The sequence below is a fragment of the Echeneis naucrates genome, chromosome 24, assembly GCF_900963305.1.
Source record: "Echeneis naucrates chromosome 24, fEcheNa1.1, whole genome shotgun sequence".
NCBI lineage: Eukaryota > Metazoa > Chordata > Actinopteri > Carangiformes > Echeneidae > Echeneis > Echeneis naucrates.
In genome coordinates, this window is record NC_042534.1 from 7,991,515 (window position 1) to 8,018,681 (window position 27,167).

Here is a 27,167-nt window from a genome sequence, read left to right on the forward strand (position 1 = left end):
ACAGTTACATTTATTCTTATTGATAAAAAATGGGGACAGAATCGGATCAAAGCCAGCTTGAATTAAAAATGGTGCACTACAGCCAGTTGGGTCTTTGACAGCTAAATTGAGGCAGCTGCAAATATTCCTCAGAAGAATGATATTCTGGGCAGATTATTTACGACACAATAAAAATGTGTGCGCCAGCAAAAAGCGTGACTGAAAACAACAAAACAAAAATGAGATGAAGAAACATAAATCGAGTCAAGGACAAGTGAGGAAATGAAAACGTAATTCTCTGCTCAGGGCTCCATTGTACGTGGAGCATTTGGATGGGCATTTCTCGCTGGCGGCGCTGCCCTACAGCCAGATGAACGAGCTGCTCAACCGTACCGGGGACAGAATGTACTCACGGCCCCACGACCCTCCACCACCTCCTCCTCCCATGCACCCACTGGGAGAGATCAAGCCACCCTCTGTGATCAGGTGGGACAGGAGACCACACACACACACTCACACACGCACGCACACCACATACCTACAGTTTCATGCCCCCTCCAAAACTTTAGTTGGCCTTTTTATGAGATTGTGTAACAATTTTCAAAAGGTTTTGTCTATAGAATTTTGGTGCGGCTCTGAGGTCTGAGTGATTCACCTTAACTTTGAACTGACCACATTTTTTCTATTTTTATAGTATTTACTCTGTAAAACAGGAGAAGGAAAAGAGTATTTTTCACTCTGTTAGAGCTTAACAGTAAACCACTGAGACTGGAGGGATGAATGAAGTGCTATTTGAATGGATGGAGGGTTTCTGGACCGAAAAGAAAAGAGAAAAGGTTGGGAAAGGGCTGGATCAATAGTGTTAAGGCCACTGAGCGTATCATGGGTTGTTTTTCTACCGTGCACTTTTGCTGCATATGTCACTCTTTGCAGGGATGGAGAGATCAGAGAGAATGATTAAGGCCGCAGCACCACAGAAATATCATTGATTTTCTTCAGATGTCCTTGTAGCCATCATCTTACTTCTTGCTCTCAAATTCTGTCCATCCCCATGTTTGTCTGTCTATTCCTCTTATTTACTTGTTCTTTTCATTCCTTCTGTCATTTCATGTCGCTGTCTTCCTCTTTATAAGTTCCTCTGATCTCATTCTCTCACATTACCACCTCTCAAGTCTTCTTCACATTTAATGCAGCCCATTGTGTAGATATTGATAGATATGGCCAGGAGAAAATACTGAACATGTTATTTTCTCCCTCTTGCTGTACTTTCTTGCAATTGTCTGCAGCAATTTTCTCCGTAGGAAGAAGAAAATTGTGAATGTGTCAGTCTTTCTGTTGCAGTGTCCTGGTTAATAGCTCGATCCGCCCACGCAGTTTTAGCATCAGCAAACGACCAATGCTGCTAACTTCTCTCTTTAATGTCCTTCTGGGACGGCATCCCCGCCCCTCACCCCATGATATGCCGCATTCTTTAACCCATGCTGTGGCTGACTGACATTCAGGTAGACATTCTTTGGCATGCTATGATTTCCTGTATTTTGCAAGGACAAGTGGAAGAGTTAAGGACACCCTGCAGGGCCGTCATCACTCCAGCCAATCTTCTGAAGTTGGCTGGAAACGCCACTGTGTATAGGCATGTGCGCGTGATGAGACTTCCAGCAGCCTCAGCCTGCCTAAACGTTGTGCACAGCACCAACACACATTTTTAGCTGAAAAGAAATACTTTGTCTCGTGAGCTAATGAAGCACTTAGTTCTCAGTGTTGTTGAGCCAAACACAAAATAATCTTGATCTTCATTGCATCCCTTCAATAACTCTGAACCGACAGCTCACTGCTGACATGATATACTGTAGCTGAGAGATGATGTAAGGAGCTGCATCTTTCTGGATAATGAGGAAATATGTACCATCAATCTGTTCTTTACTTTAACACTGATATGGGCTTTTTCTCTGACTCCCTCCTTCTTCTTGCCTACAGCTCCAGTTCGGGTTTTTCCGACAGCAGACCCCAGTCTCCGGCCCGAACAGCAGGCCTAAACTCCAGCATTCCTCCTCCGCCTCCTCCTCTCCCTCCTCCACCTCCTCCCTTACCCTCAACAGGCCTGCGGGGCACCCCTCCTCCTCCCATCCCTCCTCTACCAGTCCAGCAACAGCCCCCAGCCATCCCACCCCCCCCTGCTCCTCTCCAGATCGCCCCGGGGGTGCTACACCCGGCCCCTCCGCCTGTAGCACCTCCACTCCACTGCTCTTCCCCGGCCCGTCTCCAGCAGGTCCTGGACAAGGGCCCACTGAATGGTTCTGGGACCCAGTCGGATGGCAGCATCCTACCTCCTCCCCCGCCGCCTCCCCCTCTGCCCCTCCCCGGAGCACGGAGCTCATCGCCCTGTCCATCAGGCCCACCACCCATACCAGCCTTCCCCTCAGCAGGAGCCATGGCCTCACCGCCACCCCACATCATCCACGATGGGGGGACCAAGAGGCACCATCCAGCCAACCTCCCGCCCATCAGCGATGCACGCAGTGTCCTGTTGGAGGCTATCAGGAAAGGTGGGTCACCATTTACCAGAAACATCTGAAAATCCTCCCAGCCAACAGTGAAGAGTCCTGAACCAGAAACACATGCTTGCAGTCATTTCATCTCAAGTTTTAGTCTCTCTGTATCTTTAAAATGTTGATAATTAGTTTTATTAATCAAAGAAATTGGCTCTGCTCCACTTTACATGGCAAAACTAGTTGTGTTGAAGTCACATTTTCAGAACTTTGGTAATCCTTTCGTAATTCAAGATATTACCAACAACCTTTGTTTTTGTCTCTTTATTTTCTGCTGCAGGCATTCAGCTACGAAAAGTCGAGGAGCAACGAGAGCAAGAGGCTAAGCACGAGCGAGTTGGCAACGATGTGGCCACCATCCTGTCACGGCGCATTGCAGTGGAGTATTCCGACTCTGAGGACGAGTCTGAGTTTGATGAAGGAGACTGGATGGAATGATGGTATCCAGGGAGATGGGGAAAAAATAACAATAATTAAAAAAAGCAATGGTGGCTGGAGGACAAATATGTTCAGGTGCCCCCCCTCCCCCAAAAAAAAAAAAAAAAAGCCTCCTCTCCACACCTCGCCATCAAGAGTCCTTTCTACTCCAGAAAGGAGAGAAACATCATTGATTCCCACTTTTTCCTCTGTGAAGTTTTTTTATCTTGTCATATCTGTCTCGTTGTGGATTTGTGTTCAGAGGAGTCTCCACATCACCCTTGTGTGTCTCTTAAGTGTTCCAAGACAAGTTTTTTGCATTAATTATTTTATGCACTACAACACAACCTTGTTTCAGCTGGATTTCTTGTACTGAAATCCCCCATGTTTACTATTGTTATACATGAACATAACATTCTTGAAGAACTACTTGTTTTTATTTCATATCTGTACATTGATATTCAAAAAAGAAAAGAGAAAAAAAAAAAAAAAAAGGAGGCATGTTGCATCTATCTTAAGTTCTCCAACACAGTTTTGCCACCTTGTGGCTTAACATGGCATTGAATGAATGCAATTCTTTTACCTTTTTCTTCTGAAACATTTGAAGTTTTATTTGGCCAGTAGTTGCCAATAGTGATCACTACATCGACTGTCACTGAGTGTGAAAACCAGCTGGGTTGTCTTTTTCTTTTCCCTGTTATCAGGACTGACTCTACCACTAAGAACAAGCAAAAGATTGTGTTGGTATGTCATGTGATGATTGTTGTGTGAAAATGAAGAAGGGGAAGCATATAGCTGACTTTTGCAACATGCGTGAATATCCATCCGCTGACACCTAACCTTTATTCCAGGGAAATGTTTGCCAAGAGATTGGGCTTTTGTTTGTCCAGGTTCTGAGGAAGCATGTACATTCTTGTTGACATCAAACAACGTCTAAAAACACTGAGCCATGGGTTTTTAAAAATGAGCTCATTATTTGCCCCAGATATATGGACACTGGAAGTGATTTTTTTGCTGTTGATGTACATCAGATTTCCTGCCTCTCTTATTGTCCCCTTGAATTGTGAGAAGGTACAAACAGCTCAACACTCAGATCTCTCTTTACTATGTATCTGCCCATTAATGAGAAGCCTTACCTCGTTTGGTTTTCCAGCAGCAAAAGAATAACTTCTGCCTGATTCTGCCTTTTCCAGCCAAAGGAGTAGGATACATCATGCTTTTTTTTTTGGCTCATTTCAGAGAAAATGTAGGCCATCCTTTTCTGTTTGTTTGTTCTTTCTTCTACTTGCCTTATTGTTCGTACAAACGTATCGTTGGGTTGATGAATGTATTGTGCTGTTACTACTTACTTGCCTGCGCTTGTATGGATTTGCTGTTTATATGTGTGGGGGAAAGGGGGGGGACCCTGGTTTAAAAAAAAAAAGAAAAAAAAAAAAGAAAGATTAGATCAATACTGTAAACCATGTAACTTATGTAACTGTTGACTGTAACAGTTTGCTTGAATTAATAAAAATCTAATGTTATGTTTCAGCTCTACATGTTATGGGATTGTTGTTGAGCTGAGTTTGTCAACTCTTGTTCTGAATAAGAAACTGCTGGATGTAAGATTTAAATTTATCGGCAACAAAAGAGCAGGTTTATTCGGTTAGCTGAAATGTGGCCAACATTTGTCAAAATCAATTAGTCAAAAGGCACATTCAGCTTTTAGTGAAAATCTAAATTTTAACAAATCAACCAAAAACTTGAAAATTTGAACATTTTAGTTCGATCGCATTAGAAAATTATTGAAGAGATTTTATCTAACTTCAGGTTTTATTTAAAAAGTAGTCCACTTTTCAATGTATTTTTCAGTTAAAATCTAATTGAAGTAAGGAAAAATCCAAACTTGGTCTAATCAACAAAGAACAGTTTGATCGAGGTCGAAAGTCAGGGGCCTTGTGACTAATCTGAGGTGTTATCCCTAAATCTATTTCTGGCCCCATCCAGTCTCAGATTTATGGGCCAAATTTAAGATAATTTAAGTTCATTAGCATGTGCTGTCACACGTTCACCTTTTTCAATTAGTGTTTCACTTTCATCACATTCTCTCTCTGCTCAACTCACCAATTTGTCTTTCCACATCCCTTTCCTCATTCTCCAGACACAACATGTTCTTGGAGTTTCCATGTTTGTTTTGTCACTCCGGTTATATATTTTTTTTTTATTATTTTTTTTTTTCCTGTCACTCTTTATCCTCAAAGCCAGCAGTTTCAAAGACCCTTAGGACATTTCAGCTTTCATCTTAGGATGGCACATGACATCATGTCAGCTTTGGGACTACATCAAATAGAAGTTCAATGCTTTGTGCAGAGCTCTCCCTCTCCAGTGCTCTGATGTGAGGGGGCCTATTAAAGAGTGACTATGTGTTTGTCTAAAGGGAGCTGATGAAAAGGAGATTTAATTACCAGATACTCTGTGCACTGTGTTATTCCATTCATGCTGCAAACACCTTCACCTGAGAGAGAAGTACCTGATTTGTTTTCTTCCCAGCATTACACTGTAGTTGCCAGACCTGAAAAGCTTTTGCAAATAATCAAATCTGTTATTGAAGTGTCAGGCTGATGGGATTTGTTTCATTGGAAAAATTGTTTTATACCTTGAATTATGCTCAGAGAACTTATTGCACCCATCGGCTCCTAATTTACTGTAAGACCTTAGGAAGAGTGGATGGTTAAATAATAATACTGTGGTTAACAACAGACAGCTCGTTGCAACAATTCTTTAAACTAGAAGTAGTTTGTATGGAAAACCATCAGGGAGCAATAAACTCTAAATGAAATGTTTATTTTTTGGAAGACCATTTAAGGGACTACACGTGCTGTCTTATGGCACAGACTGGTACAAACAGGGTTATATCTCCATTTCATCTATTTATTTTAAATTAAAATTCCAACATTTTCTATGGGAACTATTCTATCAAGGTGTGCGGAATGTGATATTACATGATTAGTGATCTATAAACACTTTATAAACATAGCTGCATCGAAACACTAAAGAAAAAGGCAGAGTATGAACAGTGAGCGTTTCAATGATTTACTGAAGCTGAATATATAATCTAACTTTCTCAAAAGGTCTTTGCTATTATATACACACAAAATACTATTAGCATGAGTTACAACTTAATACTGGTGTGTAGATTTATGGGAAAAACAAACCACTAAGCCAATTAAGAATGTGTATTAGTGCCTGCAGTTTCAAGAGGCCTGTTTTGATTTTTAGTGCAAACACATCTAGTTCATAACAGAAATAGCTTAAAAAAAAAAAAAAAAAAAAAAAAAAAAAAAAAAACGCAATTTACTACAGCCATTATTTTAGGTAGTGGGAATTTAATTTAAATGGATATGCAGCACCATGTGACTTAGTGATAAATTAAAATGTTTAAAAGCTAATATTATATTATTTAAGGCCATGAACTTAGATTTCTGTCTTTCAAGAGTTCAAAAGAAACATTGATATTTAATATTCTGCTAAATTTGACATTTGCAGGTGTGACTCTTAAATCTGCCCCGTTAGCATGATAAGGCAGATGGATGAAATGTTTCTGTCTCATTACCTAACTTTGAGGGGAGTATTCTTCTTCCGAGGTAGCTCTTTGTGCACCTGACGGGCCCGTGTGCCTAATCCCAGAGACTGCAGAGACTCGGTGATAAAGCGCTGTGTGGGAGACACACACAGCATCACCAACAATTTGGCATCTCCACCTGGTGGACAAGATGAGGAGAGACAAGGAGATAACAATGAAAACATCTGATAAACATTGAAATCAATACAATACAATTACATTCAATGTATATGCCTGAGTTTTAGCTTTAGCTCTGTGTGAGAAGGTGTGGAATCTCTAAACCGGCTGGGAGGACACTGTAGGGTTGAAGCTGACTTACAAGGCATCTGTCCCACATCAACAGGAAGAAAATTAGAGTGAGTAAATTTGTTTCTATCTCACCTATGCTGTCCTGAAGTAGATGTGTCAGTTTGCTGTTCCTGTAGGGGACATGGGGTCTCTGTTCAGCAAGAGCTCCCAGGACATCAGACAGAGCAGAGAGGCTGCGGTTTATACAGGACACCTCCCACAGAGCAGCACCTGAAACTCCAGACATACCTGACACACACAGATTACTCATTTCATATTTCATGCTTCAGACCTTTAAACAAAACTTAACAATGCACATTTTAAACAATTCAAACACATCTTAAGCAGCATATTCAGTTCAAATTGACCCCCAGTGATACCAGAAAACAGTTCACGTTTAAATACTTAAGGCTCACAAAGCCATCTCATCAATCTCTTGTTTAATTGTGCTGCCTATCAAATATGACACTTCATCTCCTTTTTGATAAATCCAGTTTGCTTTTAATCTAGTTCACTTAACTCTTTAATATTCCAGTTTTATCTTAAGAATGGACTCAAAGCAGATGACACTTGATTTTTAGTTTCAAGAGTAGCTTACCTATCTCAACGAGATATTATACCTAAAGCCCCATTTCACAATTTCATATTGCAGTTAAACTCTTCCGGTTGCATCTTAAAACGCTGAGCAGCCAGTGTCATGATGTCCTTAATCATTTCTTACCAACACACTCACTCCCTGCCAGGTCCACCAGCTGCAGCTTGGTTCTGAATGGAGTCTGTGAGATACTGTGCCTGGGGGAGGGACATGGTGAGTAGGATGGTGAAGGGCAAGGAGAGGAGGCGGAGCTTCCAAAAAGTTCATCAGAAGAATGGCGGGCTGCAGGGTTGGCACGGCGACAGCGTGGACTCCACCACTCCTTCTGACTGGAGTGTTGCATATCTTTCTTGGCACTCTGTAGCCTGCGAGCTGAATGGAGGAGTATTTTAATGCTAATGTAATTTATGCTTTCAAGAGCACCAATGCAAGCCTGTGCACGAGTGTGTCTCACCAAGGGCCAGAGCGTTTGGGCTCTTTGAGGAAATGGTGAGGGTTACAATAAGATGAGAGCGCGAAGAGTCAGCGTGGACCAGGGTGGGACAGTGAGCTCTGAGTTTCTGGACACTGTTGACGGCCTGCATCACCTCAGAGGGGCTACGCACAGGCCTGGCAAACATACAGTGGAAGTGCTTTTTTAAAAACACATTAACCTGGCACTTTATTCACTTTAAGATATACTTCACTTTATTATATTCCAACTATTCAATGCCTACCCCAAAAGCTAGCTGTTATAGTTACAACTCAAGGTGATATTTGGACTGTGACTTTGCACAATATTATTGCTTTATAAATCTGCTTTGGCTTATAACACAGCTGACAAAACACCCTGCAGCTATGGAGCAACCTTAGTAGCTCAGTTGGACTGAAGGAAGTCACAAAATGTATTTTCCTTTAGCTGTTTTGTCACCAGCACTATCTTTTTTAATGCTCAGTAAATTTTAGCAGCAGTCTGGTGCTGGCCCAGCAGCCTTGAATGGCTTTATCGTTTCAGCTCCAGCTTCAAAGTGGATTTTAGTGTAGCATTTGCAGGCTGGACACCCCCCAGAAACAAAAAGTATTAGAAAGCCATTACATATTATTTAATACATTTTCTTATAAAGAAATGATTGATCAGTGGAATAAAAAAAATGCTTCCTCAAATGACGTGTAATCGATCTACAAAAAAGTCATTTTAGACACTAAGCCCAAATAAACATCAGCTCAGGTGTTACTCACTCGTATGTAAGGGAGGTGATTTGGATGGCACCAGAGGAGGTGGTGACAATGTCCCTGTGCTGGCCCGTTACATTTCCATGCTTATCTCTGGCTAGCAGGTCAAACACTTCATTGTTGTATACTTCCATCACTGACACCTCCACTGTGTGGCTGTCTGATGGCTTCTCTGAGATCAGCCTGCATATCACACAGGAAGACATATTTTGGAAATGTGAGCAAATAAAATTAAAGTTCAAGACAGTTCCACTCCCAGTTAACATTAAAAATGTTTAAACAATAGAAAAATGTTTTTCTTATGATTATTTCACATAGCAGGCCAACTACTATAGCTGTGACTGACTGTCATAAACAGCCTCTTACCGAAACAGCTCAACAGCAGCCTTAGGGATAATACCCTGTGTTTGTGCCTCCTGCTGTGTCCTTGAGTGCTCATCCAGTGAATGGGATCCCATCATGGTGTGAGTCTTCCCACTGCCTGTTTGTCCATAGGCCATGATGCAAACATTATAGCTGCAGGGCAGCAAAAGAAATTACATTCAATTCAAGCTGAAGCCCTATAGTCATTATGCCGTTTAGCATTCATTTAGTTTAATCTTTATTTGACACAACACTCGGGATTGTTGAATAAGTACATCTTATGACATATGATTTGATATAGTATAGACTGTGTGTACACACGCACACACACACACACACAGTTTGTATTGTTTAACACTCACCCATCCAGCAAAGATGTAAGGAGTGGCTTTACTTCCTCAAAGACAGCATCCTGGGAATCCTCTGGTCCATGCACTCTGGAAGAAGGCAAATCAGTGATTTATTGCTAAAAACTGAAAGACACAAAATATAAAAATCATCTCAGCATTTCACCTCTCAAACTCAAATATCTTGTTTTGCGCTGGCATCCCCATCTTCAGACAATTCACCATGACTGTGTCCTGAAAATCCCAATCAGGAATTACAAAGAAGTGAAAACAGATTCATAGCAGATTCACAGCAACCAAATCGATGTGCACACTGATAAAACTCACATCACTGACTGCATGGATCACTTCCTCTGCTGATGCAGACCTGTAGAGAAAAGGACAGTTATGTATTTGCTGTATGTTCTCAACTTTTCAATACAGAAGATACATGTGTTGTGTGTTGACCCACCCTGATCCTAAGGCTGAGAACTGGATATGGTCAAATGGTAGAACTGGTCTCACCCTGCAGTGAACTCTGATGTTGCCTCTTAGCTCCTGCATCAAGACAACACATTTAAAATTAGACATTAGCAGACTTGCCACAGCTTTCATGTGTAGATAATCCATCAGCCAAAGCGCTTCGTCATCATTCAACATCTGTCCTCACCACGAGTGTGTTGTGAAGTTCTTTCCTCCTCTGCCGCTCTGCCCTGCACCTTTCCTTCTCCTCCTCCAGAGAGCACTCCAGAGCTGCAACACGAGTCTGCAAGTCTGCAGAGTAAAACAGAGAGGTGCTGAAAACAATTTACATAATTAACAAAATGTGCTTTGTTTTTGTTACAAATCATTAATTGGGATTCAATTATTTTTTGACATGAATATATTTGTGCGCTCAACCGAACAAAATAGACAAGTTTCAGATCAATGCTGAGAAGCCTCCACTAGCATCGGTTTCTCAGACTGTGAGCCACCAGCTTAGATTTAGTGGACAACCCGGTATAGCATAGCAACCCAGGCTGTTAAGAACTAAAACAGTGAATGAAAATCTGTCACAATCCAGTGCAAGGCCAAAGGCATCTGCTGTCTGGTGTAAATCTTTGAATTCAGGCCAAGTCTCTAATCCTGCAGCACGCATGAACACACACCTGGCAACAAACACCTCCATTCACGTAAAGGACAGAAGCTGAGACGTACAAGAACAGGCAGACTAGACCGCAAATAGAGCAGTGTGGAATGACAAGCATGTTTTCTTCCATCTATTTAAAGATTTAATTAAAAACTCTCAATTATCAAACATCTTGCTATATTCAGACTGTATCAAATTGTCTAAAATAAATTCACTAAAGAATTAAACTCAAGCAGTAACAAATAAAGTGTAACATATATGTAACATAAGAAAAACTCTCAATGGCAACCCCGTAGATATGGTATTCAGAGGACAGTATTTTTAGATGGTACTATTCTACACTATTCCTTAACTTTATCAGCGCCAACTATAAAACAGTTAAGAAAAGACATTTTGTTTGGAGCAGCACATCTTATACACTGGAGAGCATTTGCTCAGGCTTATGTGTGCCGAAGCATTTGACAAGATCAGTTCCCACCCCATTATCAGAGCTACGATGACCAGCTGACGAGCAAGACAGCACACAACGGACCAGACAACCTTGGACAACCTCGGGAGGGGTTATAGAAGAGGGGAGGAACAGTGTGAGAGGATTAACAGCACACACACTAATGAGGAAACAGCCGTTAGTACTTGTGACACTTCAGAATGGAAAGAGACATTTAAATCAACCAGAAAATAAACACTGGAAGTGGTAAAAAGGTGAAGATCAGGTGGAAGATATTGGAAAAAAATGTTTATAACTGACCAAATTACCTTGGTTTGAGGATCATTAAAATGGTGCTGTATACAATATACAATACAATGAAGAACTACTCCATCTGTTTCAATTTTGATATACTACCAACATTAGTTGGTAGATGATTTACTGTTCGAGGATTTCTCAGAAACCCACATATGATGTCTAAGATGGTACTTACTCTGTAGCTCTTCTCCACTGTGACTACTTAAGGAGGAGCTGGCTCGCTTTACTTTCTCTAGAAGCTGCTTGCTCTGTTCCTCAAGCTCTGTGGCAAAACATACATACACTGCAAAGACCTCACTCAGGTTCTGCTTCATAGCCTGCAGTGAACACAGAAAATTACAACTTGTGAATCCACTATTTGTTGTATAAATGTACATATAATGTGCTTATAGTGACTGTCAAAATCTGCTGAATGCGCATGTACACATTCATTTCAGGCTGTTGTTACCTGGACCTCAGACAGGAGTTTGGTCAGGGCTGACCGGGTTATATTCTTTGCATCCCTCTGGTGCTGCTCATGACTCAGAGCCTTGGTCTCCTCTTCCTGGTCCTGGCGTAGTTTCCCCAGACACTGAAAAGGGCATAAGATCAACATACTTACTTTGCACTACAATGCCACTTGAATCTTACTCCATGCCAAATATTACTACAAGTTTTTAGTTTCCTCATAACCAACAAACTGCTCTAATCTAAAGATAATTTTATGATAGCCTCATGCAAAAAACCTGTTTAGTACCAACTCTAGTGCTTAATCAGTAAGAATTATTCATAATACTCATTTATGCATCAATTTACAGACTGCAGAACAGATCTGTCTAGATCTAGTTCAACAAGTCATGTCAAGGACACACTTTGCACAACATTGGAGTGATCAGTGTTTAATTGTTTTATGTTATGTTTCTGTTCCACAGTACTACAGGCCTATACAACCCTTTTTGCATGTGCTTGAATGTACACCTTGAGCACCTGGAAAAGAGGGTTACCATTCTGTACATGTATTATACAGAGAACAGTGAAGTAACAAGGCCAATGAAAGCCACTGTAGAAATACAGTATGCAAAGCACGTGGGTGAAATCAGTTTTCGGTTGTTTGTTTGCTTTTTTGCACAGTTCAACAACAACAATCATTCTGCACAATGGACAGAAAAAAAAATAATAATAAATGATGTAATTGTATCAAATTTAGTGGCACACCCATCAAATCATCCAACTGTCAGAGCCCGCAGCTGGTGTTGTAAGTGCCTCAAAGATACGCACACTTCTTGCTCCTTTTGCTCTCCCTTAAGCCATTCAGAAGGTTGTGGAATAAAGACAAGTGAAGGAATAAAATGACAGAGTAATAGAATAAGAGAGAACAGGACAGAATACAATAGAAACTTCAAGTCTTCTTACCTCTGCAAGTCTTAAATGAAGAATAGCGTTTTCTGTCTCCAGCTCCAAGATCCGCTCTTCTTTACTCTGAAAACACAAATAAATGTACATTACAAACACTGCCTGTGTAAAATGAGAATTACAACAAGTTTCAATAAGCATTAGTTACCATTTGAGAAAATGTAATGTAACTTACCCTCAGTTTGTGCTCCAGCAGATGCATCTGATGCGCAAATATCTGGTCCCGGTTAATAAAGAGAGGCATTTTTATTATTATTAAATATGAGTTAGTAGGTGGGAGAAGGGGACACGTCGTCGTCCTCTTCCTTCTCAAATGAACAGGTCGTGTCCTCTTAGGTCAAATAATCCGATTAACCGACCGGTCAACATCTCAGTCAGCTCTGCTCACCGGCTGCATCCCGGAGGATCAAGGAGACGATCATTCACACTCCTTTTAGTTTACTTTTATTTTAGTTTTTTTTTTTACATTAAAAATCAACATAAATCAACACAAATTCATACTTATACGAGTCTGGCTGGTATTGTTTCGTGGCATCTTTCACACGTTTTCATGAAATCTACGTCGGAGCGCGACACTTCCGCACTCAGGTGCTGTTAATTAGCGCTCATTACCCGTCAGCCACCTGTGAGGCGCGAGGCGACCGGAAGGGGTCAGCAGAGGCGACGGGAACTAACAAACACTGCGAGGAAGAAAAAGCACTTCCGCACAGTCACAGTTTCGCTCTCTTCTGGCACAAAATGGCCAAAGCGAAGGACAAAAGGCGAGAAAAGATCAGCATTGCTACCGAGGTGGGGCGGTCAAAGCTGTTTCTTTGTGTTTATCCAGCTGGTAGCTCCTCGCTAGCTAAGTTCGTGTGTAAATGGTGTTGTTGTGCCTCACGTTTAGCTTGCACAAAAGCAGTCCTCATTTTCGCTGCGCTTTGCTGGTGAACATTGCGTCCATTTCATTTAGTTCACTCATTTGGTTTGGTTTGATTTCTTTTAATTTGATTTTTATTTCTCCTGGAAATGCTAAATGCCAGATTGACCGCTTGGAGGAGCGGCGGGCTCGTTGCCAGGACAACCTGGAGAGGGCGGAGTTCAGGAGCAGGAAGGAGAAGCTCTCTGAGGAGGACAGGTGAAGATGGTGGGGCAGGGAGACCTGAGGAAACTGTAGTTTTCAAGTGAAAGGGCTCTGATTCCTGAAGTTATTCACTCAATCAACGCAACTGGCAAAAGCCTGTTGTATCTTTGGAAGATACCCAATTGAATTGGCTCTTTCAGTTGATTTTGTCACCTATCAGACTTTTCATCAGCCAGTATTATCTCTGAGTCTGGACCTGATGACTTTCTCGACCAGTGGCGTATACAGAGTAAACTCTTCTAATCATGCTTTTTTTTGTGATCCACTGCCACTGTGATCCACAGGCAGGAACTGGAGGATGAAATTGCAATCATGAATGAGCGGGTGCAAAAGCTAGGTGAGTGTCATTATTAATGATTATTCGAATCCCTCATTGCTCATAAAGAGACTTTCACTGCAAGTTTTGTTTCAATCTAGTTTGAATCAATGCCTTAAACACGACCATTATAAGGTTACCACAGCACATCATTCGAAGAGATGGGTTTTATATTTTTGTACCTGAGTTTTCATATTTCATAAGAAAATAATTGCTGCCGCTTCAACTTATTAACACCTGCACGTTTGTATTCTTTTCTAGACAGGGAGCTGCAGACCTTAAGAGGAGAGAACCGGAAGAATATGCTCCTGTCAGTGGGTTTGCTTGCAATCAGTGCTCTTTTCTACTATGTCTTTCTCTACAGTGAAGAGGCCTCATAATAGACACAGTATCTAAAAGGGACATGCTGCTGAAAGAGCAAAAATCTCCAACCCATGGAAGAGACTAGAGCTGTGTTGACGAAATACTGCGGCTCTGCCTCCAGAGGGCAACATTTCATTCTTTTTTTTTTTCTCATCTGGACACCAAAGTGGTTTTAACCTGCCCAGTCTGAAACTCCACCACATCTTCCACACCACCACAATGAGCTCTGGCCTGTACTTCCATCTACACTGATCAGCATGCTCTACCAGTGTAACTAAATATGTGCCAGCTGTCTTTTGTTACTTTTGAAAATAGTTCAAAATTTTGCAAATCCTAATGTAAGGTGGGGGCTTACTGTTTGATAGGGTTACTGCTCAGTTGATGCCTAATTCACCAACATTTCTGTTTACATATTTATATCCTGCTATCAGTGCTAAATATTCATCAGTGTGCTTATTGATTATCACTTGATAATTCCAAACTCTACTGCAGGTGACTAGAATTATAACTCATCACTCTATTAAGTGCACATCTTACGTCTTTTTTTCAACTAATGCATAAAGACTACATTAAAAAGAATTTGTATGTGCAGTTTGTTACATAAATAACCAGTAAACAATAAAGTCTGTCTTTTGTCGCAAAAGATAACAATGTTACTAATGAATTTCTTGAAGACACTTAAATAAATGGTGCAGAGATTGCCTTATACTGACATAAACATCCTATGAACTATGTGTGCCAGACATTTACATGGAAAGTCTGCAAAGAGCAAATGATCCATTTTGTGTGAGCTTTATTGTTATGGATTTACTCAGGACCTGAAAGAAGCCATTCACCTGTTTATGTCTTTACAAGACCTTCAAGATGCCAAATGTGTTCTTAACATAATTGTTCTGGTTTTTGGTCATCCCTGTTTTTTCAGTGAATTTCCATCCATCAATTTTGAAAAAATGTCTGCTGCTGACTGAACTTTGTATGTTTTTCTGCCGTGCTTTTTAAAAACACAGCATTTATTTTATTTCTACAATTTAGAGCTCATTAGATGACTCACAAGTGCTTAAATTTGTCATAGATGAATATGTCATTTTGGGTTGAAACTTGTGGCTCTTTCTAAAATCATCAACTGCAGCAACAAAAGATGCAGCAGCAAATCGTGCATCTTAGGGGACGACAGTTTACATGATTACAAGAGATGAAGAAATGTGTTGAGGATGTTTGTTGTTTGATAGTTGAGATAGACTTATGAGTCATTTTTAACACGTGATGAGATTTGTGTGGCACTAAATGTTTGTCATTTATCAGAACTGAACAGTATAAGAAATAAAACAGATTTCCTGTTATTATCTCTCTTTGGTGATTTGGGGCTGAAAAAGGCAGAGTAGGTGAAATGATGGCTGTATTGCCTTCACCTAGATTCCCCAGTCACACATGCACCCACACAGGTGCATTTTTGCTTTTTGTTGTCAGATTTGAATTGGTTCATCTTGAATGAAATCTCTGTTTTTGAGTTATCTGAAATTGATTTGACCTTGTGTCAGGTAGCTTGTATAGGTGCTTGTTTCTGTGTGTGTGCCCAGTTGTAGTTAATGGTTTCCATGGTGATGGTAACTGCATTGTTATGCCTGGTTAAAAGAGGACCTATTGTGAGACACGCCTCTAAAACCTTGGCTGAACCTGAGGAGAACATATAGCATGATTGCTTTCACAGCAATCCCACCTAATAACTGTTTGTGTATCCTGCCTCCTACACACACTATTATCACCAACGCAGTTCACATCACACCTACACACACTCATTCTCTCATCCCCAGATAACACAAATGTAAACAATGCCATTATGCAACACTTCTGTGGGTATTGAAAGCTGATTATGGGTAATGAACACATTTGAATATTCATTTTCTTTCTTGCTTTTTAGATTATTCCTCATTTAAAAATTAAAAGGTGAAAAGTCACAAATGCACAAATTGAATATTTTGACAGGTGACTGTAATTACATGCTTTTGTTTTAATTATTGACATGGCCTTTACTCTGAAACTAAATATAACTGGAACAGTCCTTCTGCTTGGGTGTGTCCTCCCGCAGTCAGATGCTGACCTTGTGTTTCGTTTCGCTTGTCCAGACACAGTGTGTTGGTAGCCTCGAGCTATGAAAGTACATGACTCACAAAAAATTGATTAGGTCTGTCTGAGCACAGAAATGCCAGATGTCACTTTAAATTCTTTTGGCTCTTAAGCAGGGGGGATGTTTGTGCTCACCCTCAGCGGGTGGAGGTTCAGGTCAGATGTAATTATATAAGTTTTCAGGAGTTGTTTTATTTCGGGTGCTGACCCTTCATTGCTGCCCTTTTTGGTCTGGTGCACTTGAATGAAATGATAAAGGGAAGTTGTTTGGTCATGTGTCAAATGCACTTTGTACTTTTGGACAGATATGTCCATACAATACCAAAAATGTATTCACCATCAGTGGTGGAAAAAGTCTACATGATATCAGATTCTGCCTTTCCATACACATGTAAAAATATCTTCTCTATCTAGGAATTAAAAACAGCTAATGTTAAGGAGTTAAGTCATCATGCCAAGACACTAATGGAAGCCATGTTCTTGAGTCCTTAGGCTGAATGTGGCCGGATTTATGTGCTCCAGAGCAAATTTTGACATTAAGCATCACTGCTACAATGAAAGTGAACCTCTCAATAGGGCAGTCAGAGTTGGGAGCAGAGAAGATGAGGTTGGGGTCAAGGAGGAAAGAGAAGAGAATGAGGGGTGTAATTCACGGTGAGAGGGAGAGTTCTTTTTTTTTTTTTTTTTTGCAGAAGTGACTGTTCAGAATGAGCCGTCAGGTTACAGTATGAAGGTTATAGTATGCACTGTGCTGGCAGGAGGAGGAAGGCTCTGTGATTCTGCAGGAGAGGAACGGAGAGAAGGTAATGATGCTGAAATAAGGTGTTAGTCAGAGAGAACAGCCCTGTGTTAATATCCATATTCAAGACTCACACTTAAAACTGGAATAGTTTTAGCTGTCATCTTAACCGCCTTGTTATCTCGGGGTCAAATTGACCTGTTTCATTATTTATAAAAACAATAAGTAAAAATAATTCATAATATTCCATCTGCCTGCTGAAACAGAAGTGAAATGCCGTCAAAAAGATTCAAAGTGTTTGATTTTTAACTGGCAACTTCCCACTGTGATTTCATTCATAATATTGTAATTAGCACATTTCATAATACATTTTTTACGTCCCTCAAACCACTAATCCTCTTTGGATCTTTATCTTTTTATTGACGGAAGTACAAAGATAACACTCACATTTATTAATCTCATTGTACCTTGAAAATTGTGTCTCACTGGCACTCAGCACGTCACACACTGTTTTTCTGAGAAGCCAGAAGGAGAGACATAAATGTCCCTGAGGCTAGCTTTAGGACCGGTCTCCCCCACTGCCTCTCTCTCTCAGATTCACAAACACACACACACACACACACAACATATACAGTAGTCAATACAGACATCATATAGCGAACCCCCCCCCCACCCACAATGTGATAAGTTACCCGTGACAATTCACAGTAACGGCCAGGATACTAAAAAGCCCACTCATACAGTACAGTCCTGTGTCAACACGTGCACACACACTCTTGTATACATGTACACAGACACACACATACATGTTTGAACAGGCCACAGCCAGAGGGACAAAGGCAAATAATGATAGCTTTTATTGCAAAGCAGATTTTATGCGGCTGGTGTGGGCTTGTCTGACCATTTCCAGGAGATAAAGTGTGTGTGCGTTTGTGTGTGTTCATTATGGTAAACCCCAATGTCTCATAATCCCAGTGGAGGCGGTGTTCCCTAACACCGCTGCTCCACGGGGAGTCAGATCAGAAACAAATTCCAGTATTGATCTCTCCGTCTGTGTTTCTCTGTGCTGTCCTTATCTCAAACATTCCTTTCCTATAAATATGAAACAACAAACCATGGGGGAAGAAAATCCCCAGCAATTTGGGTAATTACATAATCAATAACACCAAAGTCTTCTCCATCGAGCTAATGGCTACTCAGTAGTAGTAATGTTCCTATTGAGAGCATTTGCTACACCACTGTAATTAATGTTATTAATGAAGGAATCATTGGGCTGTGTACTTTGGTAATTGCCTGGAAAGCTGCTCAGATCTACACTGATCAAGCATTACATAATTCAAACACTGCTGCCAGACGCTATTTAGTCTAATGGACGTAACATGAAAGTAAAAGGCTACGGGTGAATTTCCCTGCTGTTAATATTAACATCTGCAACAATATAGAGTCCATTTAGCTGCTGAAAACATGACAGGTTTAATAAGAAAGAGCATTTTTCATCTTTTTTCTTTTTCCTCATGAAATAAGACCTTGCTGTTGTTTCAATGTTAAAATTAGTGGAACTGTTTAAAAGTGCAAGAGTCAGCCGTGACATAACCGCCTGCTCATTACTGTGCACGTACCCCATTCGCCACCAGACCACTGAAGGTGAACCGTGGTATCTGGCACCAAGTATACACTGTATAGATGCACTGGCAACAGAAAAAGTACTTCTTACCTCCTAGGTGGTGGTCTGTATATCCGCGACTCCCTTTTTTGGAAGAGTCACACGAAGAAACCTGCAACGTCCCAAACGGTGAAACTGGTAGATAGTGTATCAGAGGTTATGGGCACATGATCAATTGATAATGTGTGTCATGCCATAGTTATTAAGTTAAATTTAGATTTAGATTAAGGTATTTGGACTTTGTAGAGTTGGTGAAAAGATTTGGTAAAAATAAATGGGTCAGAATTAACGCAGAAGAGGACAAGATTTCCTATTTATTAGCGTCGGTATGACCTCGCTCCGGGAGTGATGATACAACACTTTTTGAAAAGCAGCTGTTATTCAGCTACAACCTTTTTGCAAAATGATTGGGAAATTATGAAACAATATATAAATGGACTAGACTTTCCAGTTCCAGTTAATCAGATGTGGGCAGAGAAGGTTCAAAATCAGAACTAAAAGGAGAGTGAAGATTTATCAGATAAGTTCTATTATAAGCTAAATGTTTCAGTCAAGTCTGTAAAAAGCCCTGCCGACTGGATAAACTGAAGCTGCTGGTGAAAATGTATCATCTGTTATCAAGACGTGACTCCATAGCTGAAATTGCTCTATTGACTGCCTTTCCCATAAAATGTCTGACTTAACTTTGGGAAGTAAAAAAAAAACAAAAAACAAACAAAAAAAAACACCCAAAGGAAAAAGTACAAATTCTAAGCTTAAATGTAGACACACAGCGCCGTCCGTCAAGTGTCATTGTTTCTAAAAATGGCGAATATATAAACGATAAAACTGTACAGGAGGGACATTTATTAAAACCCAGCTCTGAACACAGCGTCCTTTTGCCCTGACCTAACTACTGTGTACAAACAGGTGGTGGCCGGCTCTGGAGAGGGACCAAAAGCAACATCTGTTAAGGTGGAGAAAAAAACAAGATGAACAAACACGTCGTGTTCTCCCAGCATGCAGTGCATTAGCGGTCCCTCACCTTTACCCCACTTCGTGATTAGTGGTAAACTGGCGGAAAGCTTCACAGCTTCCAAACTGGAGAACATTACAGTTGATAGTCCCTCTCAGGGCTGAGTGCAGTGACCCCTATTCTGCTGTTTGCTCTGAGAACGATTGTTGAGGCATGAGTAGGAGCTAGCTGCCCTACGAGGACAAACAAGAGTTACACACAGTCAGCCATAACATCAAGACAACCTACTGAATTTGTGTTGGTCTCCATTTTGTCCCCAAAACACTCCACACCTATCAAGGCACAGACTGCGTAAGACCCCTGAAGATGAGTTATGGTATTAGCAGCAGAAGTCCTGTGAGCAGGTTTGTTTGTGGATCTGAGATCACAGATCTGAGGTTGTTCTTCAAACCATTCCCGAAGCGTGTGGCAGGAAGCATTGTCCTGAAAGAGGCCACCGCCAAGAGGAAAGACTGTTCCCATGAAGGAGTGTTTAGGTATGTGGCAAAGTAACATCCACATGACAGCAGGACCCAGAACATCCTGCTGACATGTCCTACATCAGAACCATATCAGAACCAGCACGAAATCCTTCAGCAATATGAACAACAGTAGCTCTTTGCCTTCGTTCTCCAAATGCATCAAAGAGCCTGTGCCGCCCAGTGATCCTGTCACTGGGTTGTCAGTTCACCTCTTTTTACCGTCTTTGGAGTGCTTCCAGTTGGTACTGAGCACGGCAGACTGGGAACGTCCCACAGGAGCTGTACCGTAGTTTGGAGATGACTGACCCATCACAGTTTGGCAAAATCCACTTTAAGGATGAAATGTTTTGTTGTTTCCGAACACATCCCACTCAGATCATCACTGTTATTCAATTACAAAAATTACACCATAATACACTTCAAATGTGCATACTAATCTTTACCAATTATGGTTTGGAGTATTTGTATTACATAATATTTCAGTGAATTTCTTTTGAACACTTAATCCAATTGCTGTGAAGCTTTCTGTTTGGTCGTCACACATGTCAAGGATTCTGTCAGCGCACGCAGGCCACGTTCAAAGTTGACTTCACCAAGATGATACAGTCTAATTTAAAGCTTTGTATTCTGTTCAAATACAAAGTTTTGTATAAGGTCATGATTGCAGGAAATCTGCAAGACAGATTGTGAGAGATGGGAAAAATGAAAAGAAGTGAGAAAGCTCAAAAAGCGCTGCCACTGTGGCCTCGGTTTACAGGCCATCACATAGATGTCTGTGCAGGACACATTGCATTTTCTAACATATGAAAAAGTTTGCTTGCTCTTTAGGCGAAACATGAAGGGCTCAAAAGCCCCTCAGATGTGGTTTTTTATTCATGGTATCATTCTTAGTACAAGTATTAATCATTCCTAAGTTTCTTTCATCATTGTGAGGGATGCAATTTAATGCAATTACAATTGTCATTTTTCTTAATCTGAAACATACATTAAACTTTTATTGTGGTGTCCTGACGCCCTGAGTTTTGAGCAGCAGAACCAGCCTGTTATGTAAAAGCGATGTCTCATCACACCTGCAGGTCTCCTGGTCTGCAGCTCAGTCCTCATTCCTGCGCCCTCAACCACAGCCTGTTTACAGAGCCTGGTGGATAAGCTTCTGGGTCTAATCAGCCTAACTTCCCACAGGAGCCCCTCTTGTTTTGTCACACACACGTGCACGTGCCGGCAATTGTTTAACACTCGAATCATTACCATTGATGCTGATGAGACCAGGGGAGATGAAGGAATAGATTGAACTAACTTTTTAATTTCCTGTGCTTCATATCTTATCAATGGAATCTTATACCAAGGCAAATATGGAGTTACATGGGTGTTATTATAGGAGGGGGGTGGGGAGAGGTACTTATTTGATTTATACAGCAGTAATGCTTGAGCCAATTTTAGATGATATCTTCATGGGAGGTAATCAAAAGTGTGTAACACACCTGATTGCATGGCACATGTTTTCACATGTTCGTGGCATGTATCTGTCTCACTCTCTCTTCCTCCCTGTCTCACTCACGCACGCACACACGCACACACACACACACACTAAGCAAACAGGATTCAAATGTGTCTGGGAATAAATTGAAGCTATTTTCCAGGGCAAAGTACTTGCTTTCTCAATGTGCCATTAGTCTCTTCAAACAGACGCAGCTGTGCTCCACAGGAAGAGGCTGGAGCAGAGTGAGGAGGATGATAAAAAAAAAATAAAAAAAAATAAAAATCTAGTCAGGTGTGACACAAGGAGCTCGTCCTAGAAATGTGCTACAGTAACGACACGTGATGGAGCCACAGCTGGACTTCAATCTTTTTATTCCTCTTGTAGAAAATGTACATCAAAGACCATACAATACAAAATAGAAAAATGGCACACAGAACTCACAGGTTCAAACGTTTCAACACAATAAGGGCTATACAATACTGCTTTGGCATTTCAAAAAACATTGAATAAAGTGCACAATTTTCCATTCCTTTTCTCATTGAAGTTACATTCATGAGTTTGTTTTGTGTTTTTCACAGAAATTTCTTGTTCACAGCATTTCCAAAATCTCATCCTCACTTGTGTTGAGACATTATAGTAAAGTGCAGAGAGAGTAAGACCGAGAGACATGATTCCCGAAAGTGTTTGTAAAGCGTTCACTGTCAACTGTAAGCAGATTGTCGATGGTGATGGATGGTTTGTATTTTGCTCTCTTTTTCTCACAATCAGAAAGACACACACGCAAAGAGCCCTAGCACCTTTTCAGACTTCACTTGGCGACCTCGAGCGATAGGCTCCGTTGGCCTGAAAGCAGCCACAGAGAAGCATATAAATGGAGCGCTGGATCTCTGCATTTCTGTAGGCGTAGATGATGGGGTTGATCATAGAGTTGTAGGTGGCCGGCAGCAGTGTAGCATAGGTGTACACAGATGGATACTCTCTCTCACCCACCAGGCAGTAGATGGCAAAGGGCAGCCAGCTGGCCCCAAATGTCCCCAAGATGATAGCAAGAGTTGAGACCCCCTTCTTTGTGGCAACATAATGCGATGTGGCAAAAAAGTGCTGCTGTAGGGCAATCTGGTGGGCGTGGTGGCACACGATCTTGCAGATCTTGAAGTAGAGGGTGAGCATTAGCACGAAAATTGCGAAAAAGGAGGTGGCCAGGAGCGTGACGTTGCTCCGGGTCAAGGGGCGGACGATGCTGCAGGAGGCCGGCTCATCCAGGCAGTTCCAGCCCAGCACCGGTAGCAACCCCAGGAACAGAGACACCCCCCAGGTTCCGACTAACATCAGGTGTACGTACTGCAGAGTCTTCTCTGAGAAGTACGTCAGGGCGTTGTAGAGGGAGAAGTATCGGTCCACTGTTATGGCTAAAAGGCTGCTAATGGAGGCAGTGAAGGAGGCAACGAGGAAGCCTACTGTGATGAGGCTGATAGTCTCAGAGGAGATGACATACTGAAATACAAAGTTCAGGATTAATCCCATGCCAGCCAGAAGGTCCGCTGTGGCCAGGCTCCCAATCAGCACAAACATGGGAGTCCTTAGTGTGGGTGTGTAGAAGATGATGGCTACCACTATGGCATTTTCACAGGCGATGACCGTGCCTGACATACAGAGCATAATGTCCCAAGGGTTGATAGGGAAATCTAAGGGGGCGGTGGAGAACTCCAGGCTGCCGTTGTGCTCTGGAGACTCTGCCTCCATCCAGGCGAGAACCTCTCCAGCCACAGGAGTTGCAGAAGAGTCATTCACCACCAGCGACTCATTCATATCTCCAATCTGTCCTTTTGTCCTGCAGAAATGAGGCACAAGTTGGATGGTTTATTAATGATAATGTCAAAGACTTGCCTTGTGTTAAGCAGGTTAAAAGTCAGGGTTTTCCATGACAGCACCAATGTAACTCCTAATATTCCAGTATCTTCCTTGATAATATTTAGTTTCTCTGCAGAGAAGCATTAATTAAACTTACTCAATGTACACAGAAAAAGATTCCCTTTAAAATTTGATATTTTAAATAGGAACAAAAGCCTCATAGACTCATTCTGGGTTTATTCGTAGAAAATCCATCCTTTAAATTCATTTTTTATTGTTTGTAGAAAGTTCACAATACACAGCCCAATTTTAGAATATGAATGGCACTGAAGCAACAAAGAAACAGCCTTCAAAAGAAACCGGCAAATCCTAGAAGTGCTCCACAGTGGTTTAAACCGGAACAACTCCCAGGATCCATCTACCTCACACAAATCCTACACCTAACCAAACTATTTCAGGTGGACTATCTAATGGTCTGACCCAACAGACGTCTATCGCTCCAGTGTCTTCCTGCCAACATTGTTGCCATAACACAGTTCGGAAGGTTTTAAGTTGGATTTTATTGTAAATATCACCATCAGCAAAAAGCATGTGAGCTGTCCAAGGTGCTGAAATCACAAACTAAACATATTTAGTTTGAGGGTCTAATTTCTTTGATTATTGTTGTTCTTTATTTTGAATATATTTGTATACACGTAGAAGAACCTGGGGATTCTAATGCTTAGAACTGCAAGACTTGCTTTAAGTATTTTTTTTTCTCTAAAGTCTCCTCTAAAGTACGTCCTCAGCTTATTTCAATATTATTACACACGGTTCATTCTTATAAACTACCACTTTCACAATTTTGGAGAGATAAAATTAAATTAAAATGAAGAATTGGATTTCAGCAAATATAATACATCATTAGTATTATCTATTCTTTCTACAGCAAGATTTACAATGACTTTAGAGTACATACCTCCGTGACAAAACAGAATGAGATTTTCGGTGGAATCAGAGCCCTTCGTCCGAAGGCAGGACGTGAAAAAACGGGATGAAGACGAAGCTGCGACTGTCCTGCTTGTGTCGCTCCTGCGGACTCCTGCTGACTCTGCTGTGCTCCCCACGCAGGGGACAGACACCTAGGGCCGGGGTGGGGTGAAGCATTGGCCGGTGTGGAGCTCGGTGGGGAAGGTGAATGTGAGGAGGAGGACAAGAGGGAACCGACCGAAGACACGCGAGGACAGCTTTAAACCTGAGTGACGTCATGTCGGTGAGAGAGAGAGAGAGAGAGAGAGAGAGACAGCACTCTCTCTCTCTCTCTCTCTCTCTCTCTCTCTCTCTGGAATAAAAGCAGCGCTCTTTCAGCAGGAAAATGAAAGCTGAGGTTCCTGCAGGCTCTCACTGTGTCTGCCAGCCAGCACGCGTGGGATCAATCTTCATTTCAAGCAAACGTTTCCAGGTACTAAGCATCGCGGATAAAGATATAAGATCACTTTTATCTTGCCCCCTAAATTAATTTTCAACACTAGATTCGAAGCACTTATGGGGTAATTGCATATAAATAACTATGATGGAGATATAAGTGGCTATATTTGAAGTGAGGAGGATAACAGCAAAGTGTTATCATTTAATTTTCAGTTTCATGCTGTAATTTAATACCTTGACAGCCAATCTATCAATAGACTGGACGAGTCAACTTGATCACACCATTAAATTCTGGGGCAAAGTTGGTCATAATCATAAGATTCAATCCAAAAAGAAGGCAACCATCAAATCTAAAGTATTAGCATCAGTAAAAAAATGTAGCCGTCTTTCTTTTCAAAATGATTCCTCTGAACTGTATGAAACGGTACGGCGTTTCCCAGAGTTTCACTGAATAGATGGGATGAGCCAATGTGTGTGTTCAACACCTCCTAATATTCCTCCGTTTTAAGTCTTTGGAGACTGTTCGTGCCAAAACATGATGCACTTCATGCAGTTTTTCCTCCTTAATACCAGGAGCAGCATGATCAAGTGCTTAAACACGATAATCATCTGTGCGAAGAAATGACTACTTAATCAGAAGCTTCATGAGCCTTGAAATGTTTTTATCTAGTCTAACATTAGCTGTTGATTTTATTTGTGTTGCTATAGCAACCCTTACAGGCATAGTCCAAAAGAATTTTCCTTTTCCTTTATTACTTGGGTATATTTTTTTATTACAGAACAGAGACAGGTTGACTCATGCACTGTACTGCACTTAAACGCAAATAGTTAAATAGTCTGTGTGCATATTAACCGTCACACCAAGTGCTGAAGCTGTGAGAACTGCCAGTTAAACCCGGAGGTGGACAAGCAGTCCACGTTTTTACTCAACCAGTGTATCAACTTTATGTTCTAAATGGTGTCACAGCTCTGGTCCATCAGATTCGTTTGTTTTTTTCATGCACTCCCGTGACATTTTTTTGTAATCTGTAATCAGAAGGTTTTTAGCTATGCTGACCAGAGCTAACACAGACTGTCAGTAATTCCCTGACTGTTGTATCAGCATGACATAAATACATTTTACTTTACAATCAAACCTGATCTATCTGTGGAGATGGGACACTAAGCAGCTCAGTGCAGCACATTGTACTTTACTATAAGTCTGTGTGTTTACATGGCTGCCTTCCAGCCTGCAGAAACAGATGCAGCTCAGTTTGATCGGTCAGTTCAGATATCTCAGCGACACTCGGTGACTCTTGTAATACTCTTTTCCTTTTTCGATCTTGTCTCCGGTTTTCCTTTGATACATGATTCACCTTGAGTACTTCATGGATTTCAATAAACAATGTAGAATCATCTATAATAAACGTGGAAAAGGTTTTGATGTAACACACTGAATATGATTCTGAACATGTACAAAGTTATTTTGATTCAAGAAGTTCTGCTGGTTAATCATTTGTGTTTAGACCTTTGATGCTCAATAAATAAATCATTTTTTTTCTTTCTTCCCCTTTTTGTCAACTATCTTTATACACTTACAGTATTGTCGGTGACTGTTTCCGCTTACATTTCAGCAATTAAACATGAAATAACAATGTATGAAATGCGGAGGGACAGATATAAAGCTGCATGGCAGTATGGTCAACAGTTTTGGTTTCCAGGCAACAGCTGGTGGGCCACCTTTTGTCAGTGGACCAGGAGCTGGAGAAGGGGTTGTCTTCATTCATGAGCTAAACGGTCACATGAAGTGCCTGGTGACTCATGTCAAAGATCCATTCAGATACTCCACAAAAACACTGAACTAAAAATACATTTTAAGATCACATTTGATTGTTTTCTATGATGGACTACACTAAACTAATTGCATTTTCATTCAAAGCAAAGCTGGGGTCACACACAATTACACACTAGACATTTAGTCTTTGTTCCACTTTGCGAGGATTACCAAGAACAGATGCCCAAAAATATCAGTGCGTACATGCATTTATTC

At 41.1% G+C, this 27,167-nt stretch overlaps 4 protein-coding genes across 7 annotated transcripts in view; 2 read left to right on the forward strand and 2 right to left on the reverse strand.

The window, feature by feature from the left end:
• Positions 1–3,476, forward strand: part of wasf1 (WASP family member 1) — a 45,406-nt gene extending 41,930 nt beyond the window's left edge. For all 4 annotated transcript variants that reach the window (XM_029496396.1, XM_029496398.1, XM_029496399.1 and 1 more), the window contains 3 exons: positions 286–465; positions 1,957–2,525; positions 2,809–3,476. In XM_029496396.1, the coding sequence (XP_029352256.1) occupies positions 286–465; positions 1,957–2,525; positions 2,809–2,966 (907 nt within the window). In that variant the 3' untranslated portion in view covers positions 2,967–3,476. The remainder of the gene's footprint in view (positions 1–285; positions 466–1,956; positions 2,526–2,808) is intronic.
• A 3,057-nt stretch (positions 3,477–6,533) lies between these two features.
• On the reverse strand, positions 6,534–12,840 carry kif25 (kinesin family member 25). The gene is made up of 15 exons (XM_029496909.1): positions 12,772–12,840; positions 12,597–12,662; positions 11,653–11,775; positions 11,380–11,521; positions 10,001–10,104; positions 9,803–9,888; positions 9,679–9,718; positions 9,518–9,585; positions 9,367–9,441; positions 9,008–9,157; positions 8,648–8,824; positions 7,884–8,038; positions 7,556–7,801; positions 6,928–7,083; positions 6,534–6,685 (listed from the first exon to the last, which is right to left on the reverse strand). The coding sequence occupies exons 1-15, from the start codon at positions 12,838–12,840 to the stop codon at positions 6,534–6,536; spliced, it is 1,809 nt and encodes a 602-aa protein (XP_029352769.1).
• A 428-nt stretch (positions 12,841–13,268) lies between these two features.
• ccdc167 (coiled-coil domain containing 167) lies at positions 13,269–15,728 on the forward strand. The gene is made up of 4 exons (XM_029496761.1): positions 13,269–13,385; positions 13,619–13,713; positions 14,004–14,056; positions 14,297–15,728. The coding sequence occupies exons 1-4, from the start codon at positions 13,335–13,337 to the stop codon at positions 14,413–14,415; spliced, it is 318 nt and encodes a 105-aa protein (XP_029352621.1). The 5' UTR covers positions 13,269–13,334; the 3' UTR covers positions 14,416–15,728.
• A 6,953-nt stretch (positions 15,729–22,681) lies between these two features.
• gpr6 (G protein-coupled receptor 6) lies at positions 22,682–23,689 on the reverse strand. The gene has a single exon (XM_029496910.1). It carries the CDS (start codon positions 23,687–23,689, stop codon positions 22,682–22,684), a length of 1,008 nt encoding a protein of 335 aa, XP_029352770.1.
• Positions 23,690–27,167: the final 3,478 nt, after the last annotated feature.